General features: G+C 42.8%; 1 protein-coding gene across 1 annotated transcript in view; it reads right to left on the bottom strand.

Moving 5' to 3' along the window:
• Nucleotides 1-13,793, bottom strand: part of ZNF704 (zinc finger protein 704) — a 241,199-nt gene that overhangs the window by 41,053 nt on the left and 186,353 nt on the right. Inside the window, exons 5-6 of the mRNA XM_049632687.1 lie at nucleotides 8,057-8,160; nucleotides 3,316-3,563 (exon numbers count right to left, since the gene is read on the bottom strand). Of these exons, the coding sequence (XP_049488644.1) occupies nucleotides 3,316-3,563; nucleotides 8,057-8,160 (352 nt within the window). The remainder of the gene's footprint in view (nucleotides 1-3,315; nucleotides 3,564-8,056; nucleotides 8,161-13,793) is intronic.

Raw genomic sequence — 13,793 nt, 5'->3', positions numbered from 1 at the left:
GGAAATGTGGATTCCTTGAATTTGCTTCCAAAATTTCATCTTGGCTATTTCAGCTAGGCTGATCTTATCTCTGCCACGTTATAAGCTACAGGACCTTGGGCAATTCGTATAACCTTAGTGAGCCTCTTCTGCAGAATGGGGATACGACTATGCCAAGGTATAGCATAGTTGTTAAACTGCTAAAAACATGTTAAAAGCATGTTGTAAATTGTAACTAAATATGCAAATGCAGTTGTTACCAGCAAATGTTTCTCCATCACTGCTGATAGAAGATAATGCCTTGTCTAGGCAGCACATTTCATACTCTCTTCCTCCTTCCGTAAGAGGAACATGGATCACCTTAAGAGGTCAGAGTGAGATGTCCATGTGTGGGAGACGTAGGAGAAGAGATGAGAGAGCTTTCATAAGGAGGAGAAAGATCAGGACCGCTGCTTCATAATCCCATCTAGGGAATGTTGCTTCCCCCTTCGTATAGGGTCTAAAAATGTCTGTTATAATGATGCTACATTCCAGTACATGGGGTTTTAGGGCTTGTACATCCTTTCTACTTATGGTCACATTTAATCTTCATGATTATCCTGAGAGAGGTTTGATAGTACCTGTTTGCCTGGTTTATAAGTGAAGAAGCTGATAATCAAAAGGGATACAGGATCTTCTTAAGTCCTCAGGGTGGCCAAGTTGAGTTTAGGATGTGGATCTTGATTTCTGTTCAGTGCTCCTTCGTTTACCACTTACCATGTTATCTCTTTACAACATAGAACAGGAGCCTCCAAACTTTTTAAACCATGAACCACAGTAAGAGGTAAATTTTTGTACATTACCCAGGTAAGTGCATAATTGAAACAAAAACATCAAGAAACCACACTTACCCTGATTGAGTACAATGCATCCTATTCTGTCCTATTCATTAAAGAAGTGCTATTCACAGCTCATTAAATTGACTCATAACCCACTAGTGGATTGAAACCTGCAGTGTGGAAAATACTGATCTAGAAGGTTCTCAATCCCCACAAGACATATGACCATCACAACTGCCCATGGTCTTAAATGGATATGATGCATCTCACCAACTAGAACATAGTGTCTAATGGATTACGCAAATTAACTCTTAGAAATCTTTAAAGGATTTTAAAAGCTCTAAAACAACCGCATCACAGTTACCGTGTTTCTACCACATTATGAGCACAGCATTTTTCACCCCAAGTCATTATTGCCTCTTTACACACCAGTGTCCACCCACCCAGCATCCAATCTTAACGGAAGTGGCTGCGTCTCAATCTCAGGACGTTGTGCTGGTTCACTTAATAAATACAAAAATAAGCAGCAACCATCCCACATTCTCATTACACTATTCAAAGTAACTTTAAGTTATAAACAGGCAACGTCTATGTAAGATCCCTGATTTAAAAGTTAGTGATGGTGAGCTTCAGCCAGCAGGGGGTACTCCTCTGGGCAAATCCAGGCTCTGATTAGCTGGAAAAGTCAGAAAGAAAGAAGGAAGAATATGGCTTTTATTCATGTGTTTTTTCCAACTACCCCATATACTGCAGAGTGGGTCTTCAAATGAAGCCACTTTGTAATGAAGCTTTTTTGCTCTTTTCCTTTGGTGACTTGACTATCCCCTAATTTAGTCGAAGCTGACAGACCTTAAGTACAAATGTGGCCAGTGCAACTTAGCGTAATGCAAGAGTGTGAATTTGGCTGGTGTGGCTCCATTAGAGACGAAAGGCTGGGGCAGGCTTTCAGCAGCGCACCTTATAAGGCGGGGGTTCCCCTGGCCGGGAGTCCTTGCCACAATGCCAAGACCTGCTTGATGGGAGCCACAACTACATACGCAGGTGACCCCAGAGAGAAAGTCTGTGCAGCCTGAAGCAGAGACCTGCAGGCTTTGGGTCCAACTTGCCCGCAGGTTCCCCCGATACAAGTGCCAGCCTGTCTCCCTGACTAGTCGAGTGAAGACTCGGTCCCTGGGGCCCCACAGGATGCTGGAGCCACTCCAGCCTTCCCCCTCCACCTAGGGGACTTGTATGTAAAACAGCAACTCTCCATGCCACTGCCCCTGGGAAGGACAGGAGACCACATGAATGCCCTGTTCTCTGGGGAGAGAGAGAGCCTGTACAACCTCTACTGTTACACATGCTGAATGATGCGGAGAGAGAAGCAGGGAGGGACAGTTGGACCGATGCCATCTCTTTGTTTTGCTCTTTGGAATGAATTGGGGGAAAAAAAAACAGGTTGCATTGTAGTACTCGGGGCTTTGCTTTGGATTTTTGTTTGTGAATAGTCATTAATAAGGAAGCTACAATGACAAATTAAAATACCAACATATCAAGTAACAGTTTCACATTTATACGGCGATTTAAAAAATAACGTTAAAGTGTTTTCTAGATGTAGCAGTAGCATTGCTCTATTCTATGAAATAGCAATGCTTTTCAAAAATTGTGAGTAAACATAATAATTTCAATGTATGTGAAGAAAATGAAAAGAATCTGAGCTTTAGGTCCAGGCAGAACCTGTGTTTGAATGGCAGGTCTAGCCCTTTCTAACGTGCATGACAGCAGTGAGTTGATGCATAACCTATCGCTCCTTAACCTTCTCATATCAAAATGGGAATAGAATACTTACCAGCAGGACTGCTGTGAGGATTAAATGAAAGTATAGTCAATTAATTAGGTCTCCTTTTTCACTTTTAATTTGGCAACTATATCATTTTTAGCATGTAGGTATGTACATAGGTTTATATGTCAGTTTGCACTTAAGTTTCAACCCGGTTTTATAAAAATTAGACGCAAAATAGTCTTCCCAACAACCCTTCAGGGCTTACGGAAGCAGAAAAGAGAAAATAGAGTATTAACTTTACTTTATATACACACACACAAAAATAAGTCCCACAAAGAGTGAATCACCAAACCAAGCCTAAAGTGCCATCTGAAGCCTGTTGTTAATTCTTACACCACAGGATGGGGTGGGGGGCGGGGAGAGGGCATGTGTACTTAGAAAGAACATGTCAGTGATTTGATTATTTTTGTTTTTAATCCTGACCCTTAACTTACGTTGAAACGTCCACAGGATGGGGCCGGGGACACGTGTACTTGGAAGAAATGTATCAATGAGGTGATCATTTTTGTTTTTAATCGTGATCCTTAATTTATTTTGAAACGTCAGAGAACGTCAGAGGGGAGCACGAGCTGTTTCTGTGGCTCACAAGGGACGTGGGCAGCAGGAATGCAGAACAGCCACGCCAGGCTCACACTGGCCCTTCGAAGGCGGCCGTTCCTGCAACCAAAACCCGAAAACGGCGTGGCCGACACCCACCTTTCTTTTCCTGGGAATGGGCTCGTCGAAGAGCAGGTTGCTGGCCTCCGCCTCGTCGATGCCGTCGTCGGGCTGAGGTTGCGGCTGCGGCGCGGGGCTGCGGAAGGGCTTGAAGCTGTCGGCCGACAGCGGCGGCGACGGCGTGGACGGGTTGGACTGGTCGCTGGGGGCGCTCCAGCTCCAGTAGCCGCTGCTGCTGCTGCTGGAAGGCACGCCTCCTCCCTCCTTCCAGGATCCGCTGAGGCCTTCTGTCCGTGCACACAAACACAGTGTCAGTGCTGTCAGCGCAAGCTGGCTGTGTTCCGGGCGGAGCGTGGGGGGTGGGGGTTGGGGAGCACGGGGGGGGGGGGGACCTCGATTCTATGCTCTTGAAAGCGCTTGCAGCCCACTCCATACTTTGCAACGGCTGCGTATGTAACATTTACTCAGAATCTCAAAAAAAAAAAATCGCATCGTATTATAGTTGATAAACATTTCGCTATTTTAATCACATAACAGGTTTTTCTAACAGTTTTCTGACGTGTGTTGTTTTGTTCAACACTAGCTTCTCAGGATGACAGTGGAAATTATATGAAAATGAGAAAAAATAAGATGTTCTTGTTCACTAAGTTTGGGGAGCCCTGTATGTATTTATTGACTACATTTCTAAGAAAGAAATCATTGGCACTGGTCTCCCCCCACCCCCATCCCCTATTTTAACTTTTTAAAAGGAATTTCTCATAGGTCTGTGGTCCTTGGATTACATGTATAGAAAAAGTTAGTCTAAGGTTTAAGAACCTAAGAGAATAATTTCTGGATAGTTACCTAAAGCCATCTACCTTATTTTAACAGCTGCTTATTATAACAAATGATAGTGCCTTACATTTGGTGAATGTTTTACATTTCACAGAACTCATTCACACAATCGCATGCATTCTCACAACATCTGTCTCTCAGAGTAAGGACTGTTATGCCTACTGTACAGATGGGGATCCTGAGGCACCAGGATGTTAAGTGACTTGTCACATGACTACTGTGTAACCCTGTGGGCATGAGGCCCAAACCCTGGTCTACCCATGGGTCTTTCTCCTTCATGCATGTGGGCCCTGTGCTGTGAGCAGCCTCCCTTGTCTCCAGCAAAATGGAGATCAGAGGAGAATTTATTGGTAATGATTACTGGTAAGACTGGTGTTGAATTTTACCTTTCCACTCGTGGGGAAACATTATGAAATGTCTGCTAATGTAGAGAGATCTTTGCCCAGTTAGGATGTCTTTGGGGGGGGGCAGGGGGGGGCTCTTTTAATCACTGAAGATTTGCTTTACCTTTGGAGATACCCAATCTTAATTAGCACTTGCATAAATTCTACCTTCTTTTTAAAGGATAATTTCTGCTTCATATTTATATGCATTCTGAATATATTAAAACTATAGTCTAAGTACATGGGGGGGGGAAGAATCTCAAAATGCCTCATTAAAATATGCTGCTAACGTCTGTGTAATTAGTAATGAAGGTAAACAGTAGACTAACATTCATGGAAAAATTTATTAACCACTTTCACATAATTCTAGATTTCTAGCGTCTTCCTCAGCCAGGTCAAACAAAAAGTTCACTTCCGAGACTGAAGTTTGAAGTTGAAATGCCAGATGTAAGTTACCCGTATCATTAAAACAAGGCTCTAACAGAATCCAGTGGTCATTTATGCGGGCTCACACCTCGCCGGCCTCAACAAAACCAGATTAGCATCTCACCTCTGCAGTCTACACAGAGACTGATGTACTGACGGGACCCAAGTTGCCTGTAGAAAATAAGAAACCTCCATTCAGGACAACACGACTTCAAGAGGAGCCTAATGTAAGGCCTTAGTAATAGAACCTGGTGTGAGACACTTGCTTGGCAGGCTTATGAAGCTTATAAATACACTGCAGTAGGCACTTACAAAACAAAATACGTTCATGGTGCTAGATGTGTAATCATGCTCACTGTGAGGAACTGAATTTATTTTGAGAATCAACTATGATTATAGTGTGGTTACCTTGCTTCGTGTCAGTGCCAAAAGTTAATCTGTTTACTTGTGAATGACCTTTAGAAACACTATTTAAACAGAAGGACAATGTGATATAGAATATAGAAATAGATTTTTCAGAAAAAAATCAGAACCAATTCAGAGTTTTCCTTTTTTGTTTGTTTTTTAAGAGGATCCTGTCTTCTTAAATAAGTATTTGCCCAAAATGCAGACATATACTGCTGGACTCTTACTCTCTTTGCAGACCCACATCCTGACAAAATGATTCTTCCCAGAAACAGAAAAGGATCACGACAGTTTTTTTATTTCTAAAAAATTTGGTAATTCCTTCATTATCATAAACTGCTCTCCTTTTTTTAAGAATTTGCTTCCTGTTGTAGACTAAATGAGAGATAATAGACAATTTGGGATTATTAGTTGGGTAGTTATTTTTTAAATCATAATGAACACTGAATTACTTTCTTTATAACTATGCTAACAAAAGTTTTCATTGAAGAAGTGAACACTTTATTTTGATTCTAACCTTTTAATACAAAGGAACATTAAAGATGTTCTCAATTAAAAAAGAATGCAATAAATGGTATTTGGTAAAAATACCAAAATGGTAAAAATGATGAATACATTAAAAATATACTTTTTCTCCTCTGAGGATTCCATGAAATTCTGCAATTCCTTTCTCCTATGATTGCTTTTGGGGGTGCCTTCGGTTTTGCTTTCACTGTAATCTTTCTTTAGTGGCGTTGCCAAGCTGAGAAAGGGAAGTCAGGATACCTATTTTCCAACATGCCCCGATCAGGTCGTTTAATAGCAACGGTTAGGCTCATTTCAAGAGCACCTTATATCCCAGGTGGATTGGAGTAAGTTGTGGTCAGGACTCACCGGACGTTCAACATACTTATTTTAACACCTCCTGCTTAAAACCAAATTATGTGTGAACCATAGCTCAATCCCATAATTGACTAGACTGGCTTTTAAGAGAAGGTTTTCTCTTGCTGCAAAGTTTCATCCAGTGGTCTCAGTGGCTGACATTTCAGTGAACTGAAGTTTGAACTGAAGTTCAGTCTGCCTTCCGCCCAGGGGTTGTCCGCTGTGAATAATCTTGCCAAAACCACCTGTGACCTTCTACTTGATGCAAAATTTAGTCCTTCTCATGGTTGACCTTTTGCACCATCAGAGTCTCTCCCTGAAACACGCTTTTCCCTTGGCTTGCATGCACACTCTCCTGGTTCTCCCTTACCTCTGTGGTAACCCGTCAGGCTCCCCTCAGGCTCTTTTCCCTCTGCTGGTCCCTGACTTGATGAAGGGCCTTACCATCTCCCTTAGCCATCCTCTCTTTACACTCTTTTTACACAACTCCCTCGAGGTGATCTCATCTCTTCGTATGGCTTCCCAGTTCCACACGGAAAGCCCAGGCCTCTGTCCTAGGTTGCACCCAAATCTCCACCAGACATGGACCCTTGAAAAATCCTCAGGTTCTGACTACTAAACATGTCTCAAACCAGACTTAGCATCATCTTCAGAAACCCCACGTCGTGTTCAAACATTTGCCCATAGATCTATTTCTCTACTCTGTTCTATCTTGGGGAGTGGGCCTCTTCCGGAAGCACACCGACTGCCGGGAAGTCACCCTCGCTGTTCCCTCTCCTTCATCCTCTCTGTCCATCACTCAGTCCTGTCGACTTTACCTTCTTCACATTTCTCATTTATGTCCTATTCATCCCTACTGTGACCACCAAGGCCCAGGATGCTCACATAGTTCTGTTTTTTGGTTTTGCCTGTAAACCCAATCATAACTTTCCAGTGGCCACATCATAGCTATCCTACAGCCTCAGATTAATGTCCAAACTCCTAGGCAGGAACACATAGCTCCTCTTGATAGATCTTGGGTCAAGCTTTCCCACTTCATTTCCCTCCTAATTTATCACACTGAATTATATGTGTCAATATTATATCACGACTAAGCAGATCTGGAATTAGAAAGATATGGAATAGAATTTCAGCCAGCTCTGCTGTTTAAACGTCAGTTAATCCACATGTGCCTCAGTTTACTCATCTGTAAAACAGTGATAATAACATCTCATAGAGTTGTGAGAATTACATGATAAAAAGCAAGCTTAGTACTTGGCATACAGTAAGTGCTTAATAAATGCTAGCCATTAATATGATAGTTGTTTTTTTTTTTCCCCAAAGGAACTGTACAATACGAATGATTATGAACACTGTTTTCAATGATGTATTCAAACCATCTAGCATGGTACCTAATAAATATATATTGAATAAGTGAATGGACTACATACTTTTATTTGATTAATAGATATTATTCTATTGGGACAATACTTTTTCAAAATATTTAATATTCAGAGTTCTTTGATCCAACTGCCTGTCCAATTGAACAGAAATAATGCTGGTGAAAATAACTTCATTGGACCAATCTCCATTTATCTAGGAAAAAAGGAACACAGGCACTGAAAGATATGTTCTGGACAGGTGATGGAGCTCAGTAAATGTGAGCTGAATGGATGGATGGATGGAGGGATGAGATGCTGTGAGGTCTCTGGGGAGATGAGGAGGCTGATAGCTGTGAGGTCTCCCTTTCTTCTACACATACTTCCCCCTGCTTTCTGCTAATGGGTGGCAGTTACTTGTTTATTGTGTTTGATAGGAATGGGAGCCCTCAAAGAGAGGCTCTGTTCTTGGTGTCAGGGGGCCCTTCCCTGTGCCCCAGACCCCAGGCTTACCATTTGGCCGCACAGGAGGGCTTCGAACCAAAGGGCTGGTGGACAAGCTGGTTAGTACCATTGCTGCTGTCACCTTGTCCATGTCCAGTTCCTCTGAAGATTTCCTGTCAAACAGGGTGGGGGGGGGACACTGTTATCTGTGCTTACTCTGCCTACAATGGGCCACGTACCCCACAAGTACCATGTATCACATGCTACTACACGTATTTGCTCCTTTAACTTATCCCCGTGAAAACCCAAAGGGTTGTTAGCTTTATTGTATAGATCAGGAAGCTGAGGTCCAGAGGTTAAGTGATCCAGTCAAAATCCTATAGGATGAGGAAGAGAAGGATTCATTCATTGGATATTTATCTGACAAGTGTTTTATTGAGAGTGTAGGTTAGACCTATAACTACAGGTTAGACCTTGTTCTAGGCACAGGTGACACACAGTGAACAATAGACAAGGCCGGTGGGGAGAAACACAATTATCAGTAAACAGAAAAAAGGGAAGAATAATTTCTGATAGTAACAAGTGCTACGAAGGGTATAAACAGGTTGGTGTGACAGTGACTGAGGGCGGTTGCACTCAGGGTGGTCAGGAAAGGTTTCTCTGAGGAGATGACATCTGAGGTGAAGTGTGAAGGGGGAGGGGTCAGTCCTAAGGAGGTAGGGACATGCCCTCCTAGCAGAAGGGACAGCTGTGTAAAGGCGAAGTGGCAGGAATGAGCGCCAGATATTTGAAGAACCACCTACTTTGGGTGAGAAGGGGAGAGGGTTGCAAAGCTGGTCATGTGGAGTCCTGTGGCCATGGGAGCGACTTCAATTTTATTCTAAGTGGAAGGCATTAAGCAGGCCTAGTGACACAATATGATTAAAACTACCTACCTGAGCTACTATATGGAGAATGGACTTTAGGGAAGGCAGACTAGAAGCAGGGAGGCCAGTAGGAGAGACCTGCTAGGAGTCAAAACAAGAGGAAAAATAGCGGCTAGGACTAGGGTGGGGACAGTGGCAGGTAATCTGGCAGGACTGGCTCATGCACCGAGTGTGGGAAACGAGCAAAAGGGAGCAATCCAGGCTGGCTCCCAGGCTTTTGGTGTGAGCATTCACTAGAGCCATTTACTGAAGTAGGAGAGAGTGGAGGAGAAAGGCAATTAGAGGTATTTAAACTCCTGTGCTCTGCTTTGCTATACTCTCCTAGAGGAAGGATAGGTCATAGGAGTAGTTACCATGCTGTTACAGTGAAGAGCCACTGGTAATCATTCATTGAGATGGAGAGGTTACTCTTGTTCATTAATTTTGGCCGGTGAACCCCGAGTGAAGGTTCCTGAGATAATGGTCATTGTGAACTGGAGTCAGCTTGTTGAAGCTTATTTCAACAAAGAAGTTAATATCAAGAGGCAAAGACTTACGTAATACATTGACATCAGATAAATTGTGCCACCTCCTGAGAGATGAACATTTTCCATTTTCAAATTAGGGAACAGTTGAAGAAGTACAACAGAGGATTAATAAACCATACTGACAAATGAATGTCACGTTGGCAAATACGGCTTTCATTCAAGGGGTGCCGTATAATTTGTAAAAGCAATGAACTCTTAGAGATTGAGACTTTATAGCATCACTTCACAATACACTGGGAAAAGAGATTCATAAATTGGAGAAAAATCAAAGTATCCCCAAAGTTAGGGGCTGCTTAATTAATTTCACCACGACGTCATAAAAATCATTACAGTTCGGCTCTCCAATGTCCACGATGACACTGAATTACTAAACAAAGCTTACTCTTTCCATCCTAGGTGCCAAAAGATGAGAATCTTTCAAATTTCCTTCTATAGTTCTTCTCAAAGCACCTTCCCCTCTTTCTTGGCAAATTGTTCTATCAAAAGACAAATTAGGTGTTTTGTTGTTGTTGTTGTTGTTGTTGTTGTTGTTTTTTACAGAGAATGGCAATTCAATGCTTCTAGAAAGCAAGCTTGAAAGTACACAGTGAAATTCACTTTGCAGGAGTTTTCAAGACAATTTCATACACTTACGGGGAAAAAATGCTCATTCATTTGGCACACAATTAAAAGATTTTACAACATCCATAATTTACACGAGCCTCATACTTGGGAGGAAAGGTGATGCCAATATCTTACAGAAACAAAGCTTCCTGAAACAGCACCAGAGAAAGAACTCAAAGTGCCTTAAGATAAATTTGAGTGTGTTGTTGACTCTATCTCCCTATGTAGTCACAGGGGGAGGGAGTAATTGGAGGCCTTGAAGGAGAAAGGTTTGCTCTACAACCTGCTGTCTAGACCTTGGGGTTCCCCTGCCGGTCTGCCCTCCCCAGAGCCCAACTGTCAGGATCACTCCATGCCAGTGGGGGGCACACAGGAGCAGGCTGCTGTCGTGTCTTTCAAGACTGGATTACTGGAGAGGCTGACTTCTCTTTCCAACCGTCCGCCTTCTCTTTCTCTTGTAACAAAAGGCTTGAGAACCAGGATAAGCAGTATGAGCTTGGCACAGAGAAATGGCATGACTAGAGGGAGAAGTCCCGTTGCCCTCTGGGGCTTGCTATACAGTCAGGCCTTTCCCCCCACTTACATCTTCGTTTCAGGGACCTTTATTTTTCCTTCCTCAATCTGCTTTGTATCTTTTTGGATTTTTTTTTTTTTCACATCTAAGGCGAACATTTTGTTTTAGAGGTCTGACTGATAATTAACTCAAAAGCCGATCTATTTTTTAAATATGAAGATCAACAGGGAATGTATCATTATAAAATACGCACTTGTTTTGCACTGCCGATGTCTACGACTACATTTCAAAACAATTATTGAGTGTCATAAACGGATTTCTGACCAAGAGTGAAAAGAGTAATAAACATTAGAACGATTAGAGCGTTTTTGTGTTTGTATTTCCTCTGACTTTCCTACTGGCATTGGAGGCCACTGACAACAATAATAAAAAAAAAAAATCTAAGGAATACGTTGTTACTGATTCAATTAACCTGTATCTCTCTGGGAGTATTTTCTCACGCTGCATGAAATGTTACCAGATGATGTGGTCTTGTGCTGAGTTGTGTTTTTGTTTTTATCTTTGTTTAATTTCTTTTGGTTCAGTACTATCTAATTACTGATTAATTTGGGCTGCAAATTCAAATCCTTATAATTAAACAGGAAGAGATGATATACAAAGTAGAGTTTGTTACACTTTGAGAAAATTGCCAGAAAGGCCTTCTGGTAGGTTTACAGTTGTCGAGGGAGAAAGAAACCCACCAGAGGTGATGTGAAATATTCTTTCCTGATTTGAAACTGAATTTGAACCTACTGTTGAAAACCTTATCCACCCCATGTTTGCAAAAGGCTGAGGTCTTTTTCAATTAATCCTTCCTCTCAGACTTTGTTGAACATTATGGAATGTAGTAAAATTTAGAATTATTTTGACAATAGTAATACTTGTTGTCATCATATACAGGAGTTGTTCCTCACGTTGACTTGGCTTGGGTGGATGAATAGGATTTCAAGATGACAGGATCCCATTTCAGGCAGGAAAGCAGGCAAGTCTTTGGCTTGCCGTCTGCTTAGAGTCCTATTTGAAGGATGTAGTGGGTGATGAGAGAGGACACCCCTGGGCCAGATCATGGGGCCTTGTGCCAGGCTAAGTGGTTTGTCGTATTCTTTTAAGCAGAGAGAAGCCACTGAACATTCATCAACCTGGGAGATGACCAATCTGTATTTTAGAAATGAATCACAATTGAAAATGTTTGGAAAGGGAAGGAGCTAAAGGAAGGCTATTTAGCTATTTATAGTTAAATCTTGACTCAAACTCAAAGTGTCAGACTAAGGGACAACTACTCTATGAAAAGAGGTATTTAGTCTATGGGGACAGGAATCCCTTGATATCTGGTAAGGATGTATCCTGGACCTCTCTGGGAGAGGTGATTACTCTGCATTACTCTTGATGGTAATGGTCAAGAGTGCAGGCTCTGGAATTAGATCACGTGGCTTCAAGTCTACTTTGTGCCATTACTAGCTATGTGACCTTGGGTAAATCACTTGACATCTCTGAATCTCTGTTTCTTCATCTGTAAACGGAGGACAAAAAGAGATCTGTTGAGAAGATTCAGTGAGAAAACACACACGAGCACCAGGACACAGTCTCAGCCACTGTCAGAGTTCCATAGATGTTGGCTATTATCGACCTTCAAATTCACAAATATGCCCGTAGCATACCTCCCCCCTGAAAGAGGACAGTGTTAGGTTACTTCACTTGCTCTTCTTATGAGGCACCAGCACTAGCAGTTGTTCCTTTGGGGCGGGGGGGCGTGTTATTATCTTTCATGATGAACAGAACTGTTGTAAGTTCTTAGGAATTACTCTGTAAGACGTGGCAACTGGCTCATGGAGGGCCAGCTGCTAGTCCCTCACTGGAGCTTCACAGGACCTTGGCAACCACACAGCCCATGACATCATGGCTCTTGAGGGCTGTTCTCAAATAGCCAAAGTCTGGAAGGCGGTTTGGATTTTATGTGTAAGAGTTTCTGCCTTCAATCCTCAGTCTTGGGTACTAGCCATGTGCTAGGGGCTCTTCTAGCAACTGGAAACACGGTCTGAAGGAAAATCAGGCAGAGTCTGTGCCTTCCTGAGCTCTAGTCTTGAAAAACCAGTCCTTAATCAAACACACAGCAAATAAACATTAACCTACAGATGTGACAAGTGCAGGAAGGAGCGGTATGGATTTGAGGAGGCTCTATCTAGGCACCGCTGGGGAAGGGGAGACCCCTGGGCTGAGGAGAGAGCTTCCGGCTAAGGGGGACGGGAAGCGAGCACTGATGCTGCCTAAGAGAGCTCTGGGCTGGGTAGTGCAAAAGCAAGGGCAAGGCTCCTTCACAAAAGGAACAGAAAAAGGCTGAGCACAGTAAGTGTCCTGTGCACTTGGAGAGGGGACAGCTGGGTGGGGCTTTCGAAGTTCTGTAAAGGTTTTAACCCTCATCTTAAAGGCCCCAGGAATCACTGAAGTGTTTTGAGCAGGGTGGGGTTGGAGAGGTCACGGAGGTTGGGGCGATGCTATCAGACTTGCTTTTCAACAAGCTCACTCTGGCTGTCGTGTGGAAAATGAGTTCCTTTGTTTGACAACCAATCTTTTATCTGAGGAACCGACTGCCTGGTGACTGTGGCAGCAGGTTGCAGAATGACATCATCTGCGACATGAAGAGGCAATCAGGAGTGTGGGCAGCCTCAGCCGACTTGGCCCCGGGCCCTGGGTCTTATGCTGGTCGGGCCCTGGGCGCTCGGCCGTGGCCTGTGCTGACAAGGCCACCTATTGTTTATATTGCAAGAAGCCTTTTTAGTTCTTTTGAGTCACTTCATGCCTGAATGCCATCTGCTTCGAGGGTGCATGCAAACACAGTCTCCCCTGGCTAACCCACCAGCTAACAGAGAAACGTTTTACACCCCGGAGAGCCATGAAAGACATTTATCTGCAATTAAAGCACTGTAGTAACAAACGGAAATAAAAATGAATAATACATTCCTTAGATTAGCACTAATCCAGTTCCTTAGCAACTACAGAAATCTGCTGTCTAGACCAAGTTTGATTACTTTTAAAACTTGTGATAATCCTAAAACAAGGAATGAAGTCAGAAAATGAAATCTCTTGTACAGAAAAGCCCACGGTAACCAGCTCTAATCTTGGAATTCTGGGAAGCTTTTACTAAGGGTTTGGAAAACTGGATTCAGTTAATTTTTAAATTCGATTAAGCACAAAACTTT

Source organism: Panthera uncia, chromosome F2 (assembly GCF_023721935.1).
Source record: "Panthera uncia isolate 11264 chromosome F2, Puncia_PCG_1.0, whole genome shotgun sequence".
In the NCBI taxonomy this organism is placed as follows: Eukaryota; Metazoa; Chordata; class Mammalia; order Carnivora; family Felidae; genus Panthera; species Panthera uncia.
The sequence above is the reverse complement of the archived record's forward strand: the minus strand, read 5'-3'. Positions and strand labels throughout refer to the sequence as shown.